General features: G+C 36.6%; 1 protein-coding gene across 6 annotated transcripts in view; it reads right to left on the reverse strand.

Annotated features, from left to right (window-relative positions):
* ATG5 (autophagy related 5) overlaps positions 1–13,763 on the reverse strand; it is a 119,215-nt gene that overhangs the window by 48,202 nt on the left and 57,250 nt on the right. For 5 of the 6 annotated variants that reach the window (XM_068937933.1, XM_068937935.1, XM_068937936.1 and 2 more), the window contains one exon: positions 6,809–6,926. In XM_068937933.1, coding sequence (XP_068794034.1) covers positions 6,809–6,926 — 118 coding nt within the window. Of the gene's footprint in view, positions 1–170; positions 3,200–6,808; positions 6,927–13,763 lie in introns of those variants that run through there. The other variant, XM_068937934.1, reaches the window with a different exon arrangement.

The following is a 13,763-nucleotide window of genomic DNA, read 5'->3' on the forward strand; positions in this document are numbered from 1 at the left end:
CGTTTTCCTAGAGGAAAGGGGCGTCCTTTAAGGCAATCCCCTAACATGCAGCCCACTTCCTAGGTGTTCAGAATTCTTTGCTCATCTGAATAGCTCTGTGGAAACAGCCCGTAAAGAAATATTTGGGCAGATTTCACAGATGAGGGTAAGCAGAAGAACAGAATATAGTATTTTTCTGTTTTTTTTTTTTTTTTTAAATAGACTGGAAATTGTTCATGCTCACAGTTGTCACTACATTGCCAAATTTTATGTTCTCAAAAGCATACTCTAAAAATCAGGAGACCGATTTCAACACTTGCACAATATAATTTCTTACGTCTTAGGCATGCTGCCTATACTACTCTCATGAAAGTTACTCAGGTGATGTAAAATGTCATCTTTGACATGATAAATTGCTATGTTCCCTGTCCTCTACCTGTGAGAGATAAAAGGGATGTAATTTTGTTGTGAACCTCAAAAATGTGCATTTCTAACCTCATTATTTCACTACCGTGGTATTCAGAGCACAGAGAAGCTGCAGGTAACAGAAGAATGAGAGAAGCCTATAAACAAGAGAAGTCATGTAATTCCCAAAGGTTCCAAGAACTGTGCTGCGTTCTTAGTGTTTGTTCTCATTCAGAGTTTCATCCTGACTAAAAATGTGCAAGTTGCTCGAATTTATATGTTTTAACAAATTGCTTCCGAAGAGGTATACCCTCCATGATAGCTCCTCCGCAGTAATTAAGAGAGAGAAAATAAATAAATAAATAGTTAAATAATTTAATAGCAGACTAACACACCCCTTGCATTCTGAAGAGTTAAAGGATTGGGTCTGGGAAAAAAAAAAAAAAACACCACACACAAAAAACTTCTTTGCTTTCATCTAACAAAGTCTGTGACAAAAAGCCCGTAACGTCTACCCATCAGTTTTTCTCTGAGGAACAGTTTTAAGGAGATGAAACTATCTTGCAACTGAGACAGGTGTTCACTGTACAACATGCATTAACTAGGGGTACTACATACATAGTTCAATAACGGATCAGTTTGAGGAGAGACAAGGAAGTATGGATTGGGAATAATAATTGCTCAAGTACTCCTACTTTAGAGCACTTCAACATACAGTGAAAGTCTTGAATGAATAGTTTTATAAGTTAATTTAAAATAAAAAGTAGTATCTAAACAGCTACTCACAGTTTGTAATAGCCCAGAGTACTATTGACAGAGCATTTTACAAGGTACGTTTTCACTATGAGTGTTTTAATGTAACCAGAAGGGAAATCTATGCAGCCTGTTCTACTTCTGAGAACATTCTTAACTGAACACTGTTTTTCAACAGTTGATCATCAGTGTATATATTCATTCAACATATATATAAATTTATTTTTCATTGAAACATTTTCTTCTCAGCACAGTTAAGTGAGAGACTTAATTACATCCATGCTTCCTAAAGCAAAGGCATATACACACTGTGGGTGGTTCTTTAAACCCTTCCCTCCCTCTTCTTGCGGTGGTCCCTTAGTATCTGGCAGCAGGAACAGCTCACATACATGGCTACAAATGCTAAGTCTGAAAAAACATCTATTCTCTGTGTTCCCACGGCACAAAGCTCAGTTACGGATGTCACCAAAGACAGGCAATCACCACAATTAGCATGAAGCTTCCAGTTGAAAAGTCATTGGAAAAGAGAAAACTAACTATACACGGAGCAAACAAGAAAAATACAACAGATGGAAGAAAAAGGAAAGACGACGACACTCATACAGATTGTGCTGCACTGACAAAAAGATGAAGCTAAGGTCACCAATGCACTAATTCATGCAGAAGGGGGTTAAAAAGTCTTAGAAAAATATCCAAATTACTATCTGAAAATAAGAGGGCAAAAAGTTGAAAAAATTTATTCACCAGTACATATTATGTCTTTAAGCATGCCTTTGATGAGCTACTATATTTTCTCCGTTCAGAAAAATCCAGTAAATCTGAACTTTGATTACACTTAATAAAGTCTAAAAACCCATATGTGGAAAAGAATTTGCCATCACTTTCTGACATAACTTTTGGAAATGTATGTTATTTTGTCACAACATAATTTTAACACCCTGATCAGAATAAATTAAAATTGCAGATTAAGACAAAACACGCAAGTTCACAAGAACAAAAATTAGAAAACACAAAAGTTAGGTCCATGGGACACAAGGACAAATTTTTATATCATGAAATTCAAACAATCTTGACCACGAGCTATTTTGCCTTCAGAGACTCTGCTTCATCTAGAATTTCGTGCGGAAAGATGATAACATCACTATTTTACAGACTATGCAATAAGTCCAAAGAGTGAATTTATTGCTATAGCTGGATATATCCATTTTTTTCAAGGGTGAGGGAGAAGAATAGTAATGAAAAGCCTAAAACTTGACTTCAGAGAGCACCTGGTATTTTGTATATTCAAAACCCCAGAGCTCTCACTGATTCCAAGTACAAGCAATCAAGCTGTTTTGCAGAACACTCAAATCAGAAGCACCAGGAAAAACGTGGTGACCATCTTCATAAAATGGGTAGTTCTGTAGTACTCAGCTTGCCTAGTATCACATAGGAACTCTCTAGGTGAGAAAAAACAAAATGCAATTCCCCAAGAGCAGTATAAAGCTACCTTAATCATAATGTGCCCTGAAATACACTCATTCACCATCTATCATATCAGCAATCAGGACAATGGTTTTTCACTACACAACCGTAACGCTAAAACATACCTAGTCTGTGCTGGAAAAGAAAAGTCTCATGTTGAGGGGGTGGGGGGAGGGGAGTACAATTTCACTACAAGCTGTATAACAACATGTGTGTGTATGTGCATGTGTGTGCTCACACACGCGCAGGGAAATTAAGATTGTACAGGCAGTCTCAAATTCTGATACCTCCTAAATTTCAAGTGTTCAACTTCAAATGATTAACTGCATTAAAAGAAAAACATCTGTGCATAGTTTCCCAGGTTCACAAAAATGCTAACAAATTAAATTCTCATATGCCCATAAACTGGGTAGAAACACTTAGCTCTGCACTCTCCTCTGCATGTTGAGCTAATAGAGCATCTGTTGACAGCGGTAGCTTGTTAATCTCTCAGTGGACCAGCATCAGAGAGGAAATGGGTTGACTGAGTGGGTTTCATGGAGACTTTAGCAGCACAAAAATGCTGAGGTTCTGCAGTCTCAGGAGTCCATTCCAGCTGCTGGAAAAGGGAGAAGTATGTCCTAGTTATGGTTGCTAACATTTCTATAGGCAAACCTCAAAAGTGGCACTACCGCAGTCTGTTGAGTTAGTGTTTTTTGAGAGTTTTTTTTATACCTCAAAGCTGTATTACAGCATGAACACTTAATAGAGTCTATCTGTTGCATTTGAATAGTGAATGAGATGAGTGGATTAAGCCAAGCAAGAGAGTAATCAAAGCTTGTTCTTCACACACATTGAGAATGGGAAGACATTTAAGGTGACTGATACGATACCAGGAGAAAATCCCTAGAAAGTGGGGAGATACTGCACGACAGAGGGCACTATGATGATTTTTTTTTTTTTAAACCAGGCCTAATTTTAAGAGGAAAAGACTGAATGGGATATACTAAAAGAACTGTGTGGCGTTAAGTCTTGAGGGTATAGGAAGAGGGCACAGACAAGATGGAGAGAAGCAAGAGCAATGCCAAGGCTGAAAAAATCTTAAAGGAAGATGAAAGATTTACGCTACTGAGGATGACGGCACTCGCGGTTGACAGTTATTGGAGACTGTGCATTATTGGAATGAAATAGAAGTTGAAGAAAGTTACAGGGATGACCATCAGAAGTCAGAGGTACAGTGATGACACTGAATTGAGGTGTGTATGGCAAAAAAGTATCTGCTGACTGGACAGAAAAGATCATTAAAATGAATCAGTCTCTTCTGTTCCTTCTCTCCCTTTTAAGCTCCCCCAACCACTCTTTCTGAATGGGCCAAGATGAGCAGATTGCTCTTCACCTCTTAAGTCCCCCCGCCATCACTATTTGGCTATCTTGTATATCCAGTGAACAGAGTAGGATGGAGTGAAGCAGTCAGGCCTAAACCACTGCTGCCTTTCACACCTCTTCTATACATTGACTTTACCTGTGCACATTCCTCAGCACTAGGAATCACTGCTCTCATTGCACCTACCTTTTCACGTCATTTCCCATAAAGTCTGACCCCTTTTTCCTCATCCCTCTGTTTTGTCCTAGATCTGTTTCTTCCTATTCTGTCTCCTAGGTCTTTTCTTCTTTCCACGTTGCCATACTTGATTCTCCACTTGGCATCCCTGTCTGAGACGCAGTCTCCTTGTACAGCAAGCCCTGAACAGATTTTCTCTAGTCCCCCACCTGACTATCTCCAGCTACATCTGACCATCTATCCACCCTCATCATCCTGTCCTGCAAGCACAAACTGTTCGGTTCTTCCTCTCAACCTTTGTTCCAATGTGTTTCTGCAAACTGGTCTCTAGACCACCTCAATCACTTAACCAGCAGGACTTCAAATTCCATTCTGCCTTTCAGTGTATGATTCACTTGCCATATGCTTCTCTCCTCCTTCAGCCTTTTATTGACTCCTATCCCACTTTCTCTGTCCAGGTGTTCACAGTTATTCACTTTTTGGCTTTTGCCCCAACCTCTTTCATCCTACCCCATTTGTTTATAGTGACTCTCCCCATCACATTTAATGACTCCCAGATCTGTTACTGTCTTCCAAATTACTTGTCTAGTCAGTCTTCCTCCCCATCCACAGGGTCCTTGTAGCATACCCCCCATACCTCCTCAAGAATTCACATGGTATGTTCTGCGTTTAGCTTATACAAGACATTTAGCTTCCTGTTACCTACTAGAAGAAGAGAAGAACACTGAGAACGTAAGAGGAACGATCCAAAGCTGCACTGCAGGAAAAATTCTGCTCAATCTCAGACAGCTCACACTTGTGCAAGGAATCAAAGTTACTAAATTCTAAGTTTGCAGTTTGCTCAGCAGAATCTTAAGGATCAAAACTAAAGCAAATTTAAGCAGATTTATATAGCAACAGATAGGTATGTCCCAACACAAAAAAACCCTTCAGCCAAGTTTCAAGTCTCTCCTCTTAAGTGTAGGAATACTAATTATTTTGGTTTCTTTTCCCTCAAGTAATCACCAGTTTTTGCACCAGATTGAACAGTATAGGTTTTTTTTTTTTTTTAGCCTTTAACAAAAATGAAACAAACAATCAGCATAGAAAATTTCTATCCTGCTATTAAAGTTCAGCACATTTGTCAGTGACTGAAAAGATGATCCATTTGTGTCACGTCACTGGTATTTGTATAAAATCAAATTATATTCAGACTTTGAAAAAAAATCACTAATTGGCACTCCATGTTGCATTATTTATGCTTGAAGATTATACATTCCCCACGTGCAGCTTTAGTAAAGCCATGTAAAAATTGTCATCCATTATATCCTGGAATAACTTCTGCATTAACGGTTTTTAAGTTTCTTCCATTCAATTTGTGCTCTTAACGGCCTTTTGAGTCAAAATGCATCACCACTTCTAATCCATATTTTTAAGTTCACTTTTCACTGGTGTTTGTAGAACTCTGAAACTTAAATACTTAACTATGGTTAAGCAATTGTTAAAACTCTTTGCGCTAATTTTCAAATCTTTATTTGTAACATTATGCTCCAAAATTTGGAGTTGTTTTAGGAAAAAGGAACACATAGCCAGCAACTCCCTCCCCTCTTACTTTTTGTTGTTTTTGGAAATTGTTTCCATGTGCTAACAAGTATTAAACAGGGGTTAAAAAACAGCAAAAAAAAACATTTTGAGATACAAGTCAGTTTAAGGTAGCTGTATCTTAAAGAAATCAATAACTACCTGATTGTGAACTATGCAACTGCTGTATAAAAACGCATTTTACAGATTTTTTTTTTAAACGATTTCAAATTTACTGCTCTATTATCAAAAGGTAATGATACTAGACCTGTTAATTCTGCGCTAAGACTCCTCCAGAATATCAGAGACATTTCTCAAAATAGCATTTATTTACTGAAAAAAATTAGTCATTCACAGGTACCGGTAAGACAAAACAGCAAGAACAAGACAAAAAACATTTCACATTAAATGATTTTGATCTCAGTTTGCCAGGGTACATAACTTTCACATTTATCCCATCAAAAAAGTAAATCAAAGGAGAGTTCCAACAGCTGTAATCTGAGGCCAAGATAAAATCCAGAAACACTTATCCATCTGAATAGCAGTTGATCAACACATGCTATTATATGAAATGATATCATGCTATATGAACAAATTGGTACTTTATCATACAATACTTAGTAATTAACTGTACACAAACTATTACATACTTGGAACAACCTCTTTCCTTCTTGGTACATTTTTAAACGTTCAACGTATACAGGAAAAAAATTTCTGAACATATGTTCAATTTCAACCCATTTTAGAGTTTTACATACGAAGGTTTTATGTAATCTAAAATTAAAGATAAAATTTAAATTTTTTTTGACTTTTCCTCCAAGCTATTACAATTGCAGAAAACAAAATGTGAATATTTTCTTTAATAACTATGTGACCGCAAAGGAGTACATGAGTTTTAAAATAAAACTTTCAGAGCTAAATTTTTCAGGAGTGCCTAAGGACTCAATTTTGTCCTCTCTAAATGCTGCTATGATATAAGTGCAACAAAGGGCTAGAAAGGAGTGAACTCTGAACCTCTGCTACTGAGACATACTTCTGCCTCCACAAAGCCCCATATAAAAGAACAAGAGAAATTACTTTATCGGACAAAAACTATTTTCACAGTACCTTCAGGGGTAATAGCACTAGGACACACGTCTTTTAGGAGATCTCCCAAAGTATGCAGCTGTCCTCCTGCAGCAATTGGTCGAAACAGCTTCTGTATAAAAGGTCTCTCTGTGGTTGCCTGTTAAAATAACAAAATTAGCAATTTAAAGACCAAGCAAATATCTAGTATCCTTATTTGGGACAGGCAGGAGATAGGGCAGAACAAGAGGTGGCAGCAGAAGCAGTGTCAGATGCTTCCATTTCTCCCCCCCCGCCTCATTTTTTTGCATTCCATTCACACGTGAAATGCAGGAGGGCTTGTTTGTTTGTTTGTTTGTTTAACATTTTAAAGTAAATTGACACTCCAGGAAACTGTAAAGATCGTTTCTTAACGGCATCATGGAGGTGTAAAAGTGTTAAATGTATTGCTTTTCAAACTTCTGTTACAGTAACAGGATCTGCTTGTGCAAAACATTTAAACATATTCTTAGATTAAGTAAATAAACCATGAGCACAGGCTTGAGACTCAATATATGCCTAAATGTTTTGCCAGGTCAAAACAATGCTGTAACAAATATTCAGTATCTTCCAGAATATTTTATCTTCCTCCTTTTACAAATACATTAAGCCCTTTGAACAGCAAACAAGCATCTTTACAGCTTGAGCTAGGTGAAATTTTTCCAGGAGATTATTCATTGAAAAACCTCAAACTGTTTCAGCCCCAAAGAAAAAGACGACAAATTTTAGAAGTGTTGTGCTCTGACAGACAACCTAGCGTCTTCTGCCTACTCAAGAAATTTGCCGAGCTGTACAGAGCATCTATGCCCCACTTCTGCTGCGGGGGGGTACTCTGCACAGGAATGCAGAACGATTTCAGCTATAGGCCCTGGGAGATCTTGCACACAGTCACCATTTCTTTTGGAGACATAAAAGCAAAACAGCTGTAAGTAACCACTCCCAGTCACTGTCTAGAATACAGGCAATAAAACTCCCAAAGCTGCAGAAGAAATGAAGTAGCTGATGGACCTACACAGACCATTCTCTAAGAATTGTGGTTACGTTAAAGTAACCCCCTTCAAGCATCTATCTATGCAACTCAATGGTCAGCAAGCATCTGATCTTGAAAGGACAGGAAGAGATTTTCCTCAATAACCTGACCTCTCCTCTCAAGCTGGGCATCTGAGCTAGAAAACCTAAGTTAAAGGCTCTATGTGCAACCAACCCAAACATTTATTGCTGACAAAATTTTTACTAGCAGGTAACTACAGAAAGCAGCTGATGCAGCCTGCATGCCAGCTGATTAGGCCCCAGTATATTATACTTTCATCAAATACTATCCTAATGAGGAAAAAAAAAAAGTAACTAACTCATGCAGAAAGTCGGGAGCCAATGCCACTTCAAAATCAGTTAGCTACCACTTGGAAAGTTGTTGCTGTCCCATTGGAGTGATTAAAAAAAAAAAACAAAAAACGCACACACATACAGTAACAACCACCCCACCGTACACTCAAAATCAAGAGTATTTTATCTCCTGGTGGAGGTTTGGGGCAGGGGAGTAGTGACAAGCTACCTCAAAGTGATTCCAAGACACCCGGGGTAAACACAAAATACAGTGCAGAACTGCTGGTACGCATCCGCCTGCTCCTGCTTGGCAACAGTCTTCAAAAATGGGAGAATAATCTTTTTCAGTTTTTTTCTCATAAAGCCTGATCAGAAGGAACTGACCAGCTGCTGTGGTCAGTTCTCTCCGTCCTCAGGGTAAGCGAGTGTGGCTACACAGACGGTGCTAATGAAACGTCTGAACTTGTGAAAAACGATGGCAGGCACACGGCCAGTGGCCTTCACCTCTGACAGGCACATGGTTGAGAAATAACCTCTTTCACGTTCCAGTGAAAAAGTATTCCTTTAAAACATCAAGCAAAAAAAAATCTAAAACACTGTTATAGCATAACCAATTTCCTACCATTTTTGAGTTTATCTTAAAAAAAAAAAAAAAAACAAAAAACACACACATACACAAACCCACAAAACACACAAGTCTAATCACAGCTCGCAAGTGCTTGCCAGCTAAAGTAACAGAAGTGGAAACAGACCCCAGGGAAGAAGCCCGGTAGAGGCTGTTATCATCAATAGGCTTTTAGGATAAGCATTTTCCAAGTGCATATTCTGAAGTTTTCTGTTCTTTATAGGCAATGAGTTGCAATCAATTTTTTTTTCTAGCTACCATAATTTAACGCTGTGTTACAGCGAGAGGGAGAATTTAAAGCTGTATTTTCTAAAGGTTCTCCCACATAGTTTCTGACTGCTACAAAGCAACATCCTCAGCTGTTATCATGAAACATTACAGAAAATGAATTCAATTTTATATTTTAAGTGTTGAGCAACACAGATGCGGGAATGTAAATAAAAATCACTGGCTTCCATCAATGTTAAAATGATAAAAGTAACTGCATGATAATTGTTTATACAAAGACTGTGGTTCACAAATATAATTTTACAGAAAGAGTGTTACCCCAACATGCTTACATTTCCCTCCCACGCAGCAGATGCTTTACACATTCAAAGAGTCAAAAGAAAAGTCCCATCCTACGATCTAGAAATGTTTATGGGATAAGCTTTCACAGTATCTTAGTGGTATAGGAACATAAAATGATTTTGAAAAATGCTGCCATTACCCCTTTGAAACTGCCGTAGCTAGTAATACAGGTCTAACCTGATTATGGTTTTCTATTTCAGTATTTACCTTAACAACATATGAAGTAATAGCCAGTACAAGTACTTATGTAAGGCTGTATTTGTACAATATTTGTTTAATCAATCATGCAAATCAGTACTATCTGTAATTCAACCCACAAAGACATTCTGTGTAAGTGTTAACTGAAAATGACTATAAATAATCTAAATCAGGTTATAAGCATTTACTTGTACAGTATCTGTTGTTTTTTCCTACTAAGATTGTTATAGCTTCAATGGGATATAGCATTTCTCTTTTATTTTACAGCCTGGCCCCAATTTAGCAATGTGCTGTTCAAAAACTGCTGCATGTATCTACAGGGTAGCACAGGTAAGAGGCAATCAATGGTGGCTGCTGCTAAGGGAAATTTCTGTAAGGCAAATGCCTTCAAGTATATTAACATGATTTGCAAGGTTAGTGCTTGGCACAAAATTTGTAGCACGTTTTGCTGTGAACATGTCCACAATTTAAAAATAAATCAGTGAATTTTTATGAAAACAAATATTCAACTAGAAGTTACCGTATTTTCTAGAAGGCCGGACTGACTTTATTAAAACAAAGATTTTATTCTATTAACAAAGATTTTATTCTTCATTCTATCCTACCTCTATAGCACCACAAATCTTGTCCTTTGCACAACAAATGAAAACTTTGCACTTTTCCTATGGAAGTTTAAACAACAAAAGTGATAGTTAAAAAGGAAGTATACAGGAAAGGAAAGTGACAGTGAAAAAAATTACACAGACATTGAGGCTTAGGGGATGCCTCTTGATAGCTGTATTTGTTTATTTTGCATTTACTTTTGTTAGACATAAGTTGAAGAAACTCTAAAGAGTAAAGTAAGAAAGGACAGTTCACTAATAGTAGCTTGCAAGATGGTCTCATCTGCCCAGATATCCTGTGAGAAAATCATTCAGTCTCCCATCTGTACCTATACCCTGTCTTAAAATTGACAACCGTGCTTCTGTATCATGTACACTACAATGAGAAGAAACAGATTAAAATAAGCTATTTCACGTATAAGAGCACTGGAAAGAGTTGTGAGTCAGAGTTACAGGAGGACCTTTAAGGCACTGTAACGTCTCAGAAGATCAGAGACGAGCTATACAGTTACATATTGTGTTAGCAATTAGAACTCTTTCTTCACAATCATCCTGCCAAAGAGAGTACTCGGCTTGCCTCGTCCTTTTCAGAATCAACAGAACATCAAACACTGCATGAAATCCACAATTTAATTAGTCAGACATTTTATACAGGATGCATCTTCAAATGAAAAACATAACCCAAGGACTGGTGGGTTTTAATCTGGAAAAATCACAGTTACCGGTATTTCCAGCTAAAGGAAGGGACTTGGGTTTTTCCGACTAAACGTTCTGCTACTACTCTAACTGTAGTCAAACAAATAAAAGTTACCATATATACTGACCCCCCCCCCAAAAAAACATCCTCTCATTCCCACATGTGCATGAACTGGCAACCTAAAACCATAAAACTTTAGCATTTCCTACATACTTCATAAAATTTTCATGAAGTTGCCAAGTTCATGTTCTGTAGTGCTTTACAATGAAATGCTTTAAACTAAAAAATCTGATACAGTTGAATTTTTTAAACTAAATGATAAACTCAATCAAGAAGCCTTAAAAGTAAAGGAAGGAAGAGCTTGTATAATGCTTAAAGTAGTTTTTTTTTAAAATATATATCCAGGAAAATACAGGAACATCAACTACTCCCTGAAAATGAAAATTTTATAAATTTTATTTAAACATTCAATCAAAAAACCATTTTCCATACCTTTTCAAAAGTGTCCTCTGCTTCGTAAAAATGTTTTTGATTAAAAACCTTAATATATAACGAAAAAGTGACTAATTTAAAAGCAACAAATTGCTTAACGTATTTAGTCACAGAACCATCAAAATACCATGTGTGTGCATGCGTGTCTGAAAGCAAGATACCACAAAGCCACATCTGAAATACCATTCTTTCACTGGTGTTGAAACTCAGTTTTTCTCCTGGTATTCCCAGTTCCCAGGTATATCTTTGGCTTCTTTTTGCTTAGTATTCACCCCAAATGACGACTTATTTCATTGTGGAAAGGGCAAAAAAGGGTAGTTTTTTTTTTTTTTTTTTTTTTTTTTTTACATTAGTAGTCTGCTTACTGGAAGTTAGTCAGGTAAGCAGAAAAAGATCAAATGAAAATTGCAGATAAGACTAAAAGTCACCATAAGCTCAGGTAAAAAAGAATTTTAGTTAGAATGGGAAAGAATTATTTCTGAGTGTGTAGAAAAAGCAAGTTCTGAGGAGTTAACCCAAGGTACCTTCCTGAACTGAACCTACCTTTTGTTGCCTAAAGTTCTATGTTTTTAATAAAGTTATCTATAGTTGCTCCAACTGCTGTATACTTCGACTTCTCATGCAAAAACTAGTCACATACTAAGAGAGATTACTTCGCTCTTAAGCTCATATCATATATCCTGATACCTGCGTAAGTAGGCCAATAGAAACATCTGCTAGGCTTCAGAAAAAAAACACCAATGAATAAAAATACTGTATCACAAAGATAGCTTTTATATATATAAACAGCTAACAGTAGATAGCCAAAACAAACCAGAAAGGTAGTCTACGCAATGACTAGCATAAGGGATGCAGACGGTGTAGAACATTTAAATAGCAAGACAAACATTGACTAGCATCATCCAGAAAACACACATAGGTGACTATGCAGTAAACAAATCTCAGACAGATTTAATCCAACTCATGTTTACTGTTCTGCATTGTTGGGATGCCTGTAGGCAGTGTAAGCTGGTGATCTTAGCAGAAAACAATGATAATTTATATGCAAAATTGTTTGTGTAAACTTAGACCTCTAATTCTTCCCCATCTGCATTCAGTGTTGCTGTACTAAGCTTCCTATCTCCAGTCAAGCTGCTTCTTAAACAAACAAAAGCTAAACCAAGAAACAACTAAACACCTTTACAATAGCCAGTGCAATTCAGATTAAATCACTTTTAAAAGTTAAATGCTCCAAATATTTACGTGTAAACAACGGGCCAATATCTATAGCAGTCTTTTTTTTTTTTTTTTTGCACTTTGCTGTGTTTCACATGTTTACATGACATATTTAAGATTTTGAAGCATTTATATTTTTATATTCTATCATCTCACCTTAAGCTAGGAAAACAGAATAATTAGCGTGATGCCACATCCTAATTTCTCCCACAGAGTAAAAATGATAAGAAATAACAGTAATACTTATTTGGTACTTGCGAGTGATTCCTATTTCATCTTTCAATTAATAGAAGCCTACCTAGAGTGCGAGGCAAGCACATATTGAAGGAAAGATCATTTTAGGCACAAACTTGCTATGCTAAACTACAAATTCTCCCTTCGCAATTTCATTTGTAATCTTCCTCAAATTAAAAACATAAGATATAGTACATTACTTAATAAATTGACTTGTTCTCCTGTGGTCTTACTTTTTTTGCTTGTGGTTTTAATCTTAACATATTTCCCTTTTCACAATCCCTGCTATTTCCCAGCATATCTTCTAGTTCATGCTTCTAATTAAACAGATTCTGAAAGACTTCTGTGTCAGCTGGAGTTTCTCTACTTTGCTTCAAAAAGTATTTCCAAAAAATGATCATACCCTTCTTCTTTCATTAACTGTTTTATAAGCAATCACTCAGCACTTCAGTCAGGCTAACCTTGAAATACTTGCTTAATTTTCAAAACGTGTTAAAAAAAAACTTTATTAAGGCTACAGATTCAAGTTACAATATAACCTGAAATTCAATACTTAAATGCCAAAACGCAAGATTAAGGTAACTTCATTTTCACTACTACATCATAGTTTAGTATACCTATGTACAAGCACTGTACATTCTAGAAAGCAGCTTTCTAATCTATAGTTTTTTTTTTTTTTAAATTTTAAAGTAATCCATGCTTGCCACTGGCTAATAAAATTAAAGCTATCTCCAATTCCCAAAGACCCCAATAAAGAAGGGTCATTTATTCATTTCAATACAAAGAAGGAAGGCCTTATCTTAAAAAGCTACAGCTGAGCTACTCAGGGAGTGGTTTGAGAAGCAGAAGGGAAGAAAAAAAGAAAAACCCACACCACACACAGACTTCTCTTTGATAAAAGTATTTAAAGCAAAAACTATTTGATTCTCACATCTTCATTAACTAGCAATTTGTAACTGGCAAAATGTGTGAAAAAGGTCACACTTTTCTTTCCATTTCACA

The sequence above is a fragment of the Struthio camelus genome, chromosome 3 (assembly GCF_040807025.1).
Source record: "Struthio camelus isolate bStrCam1 chromosome 3, bStrCam1.hap1, whole genome shotgun sequence".
Classification (NCBI taxonomy): Eukaryota; Metazoa; Chordata; class Aves; order Struthioniformes; family Struthionidae; genus Struthio; species Struthio camelus.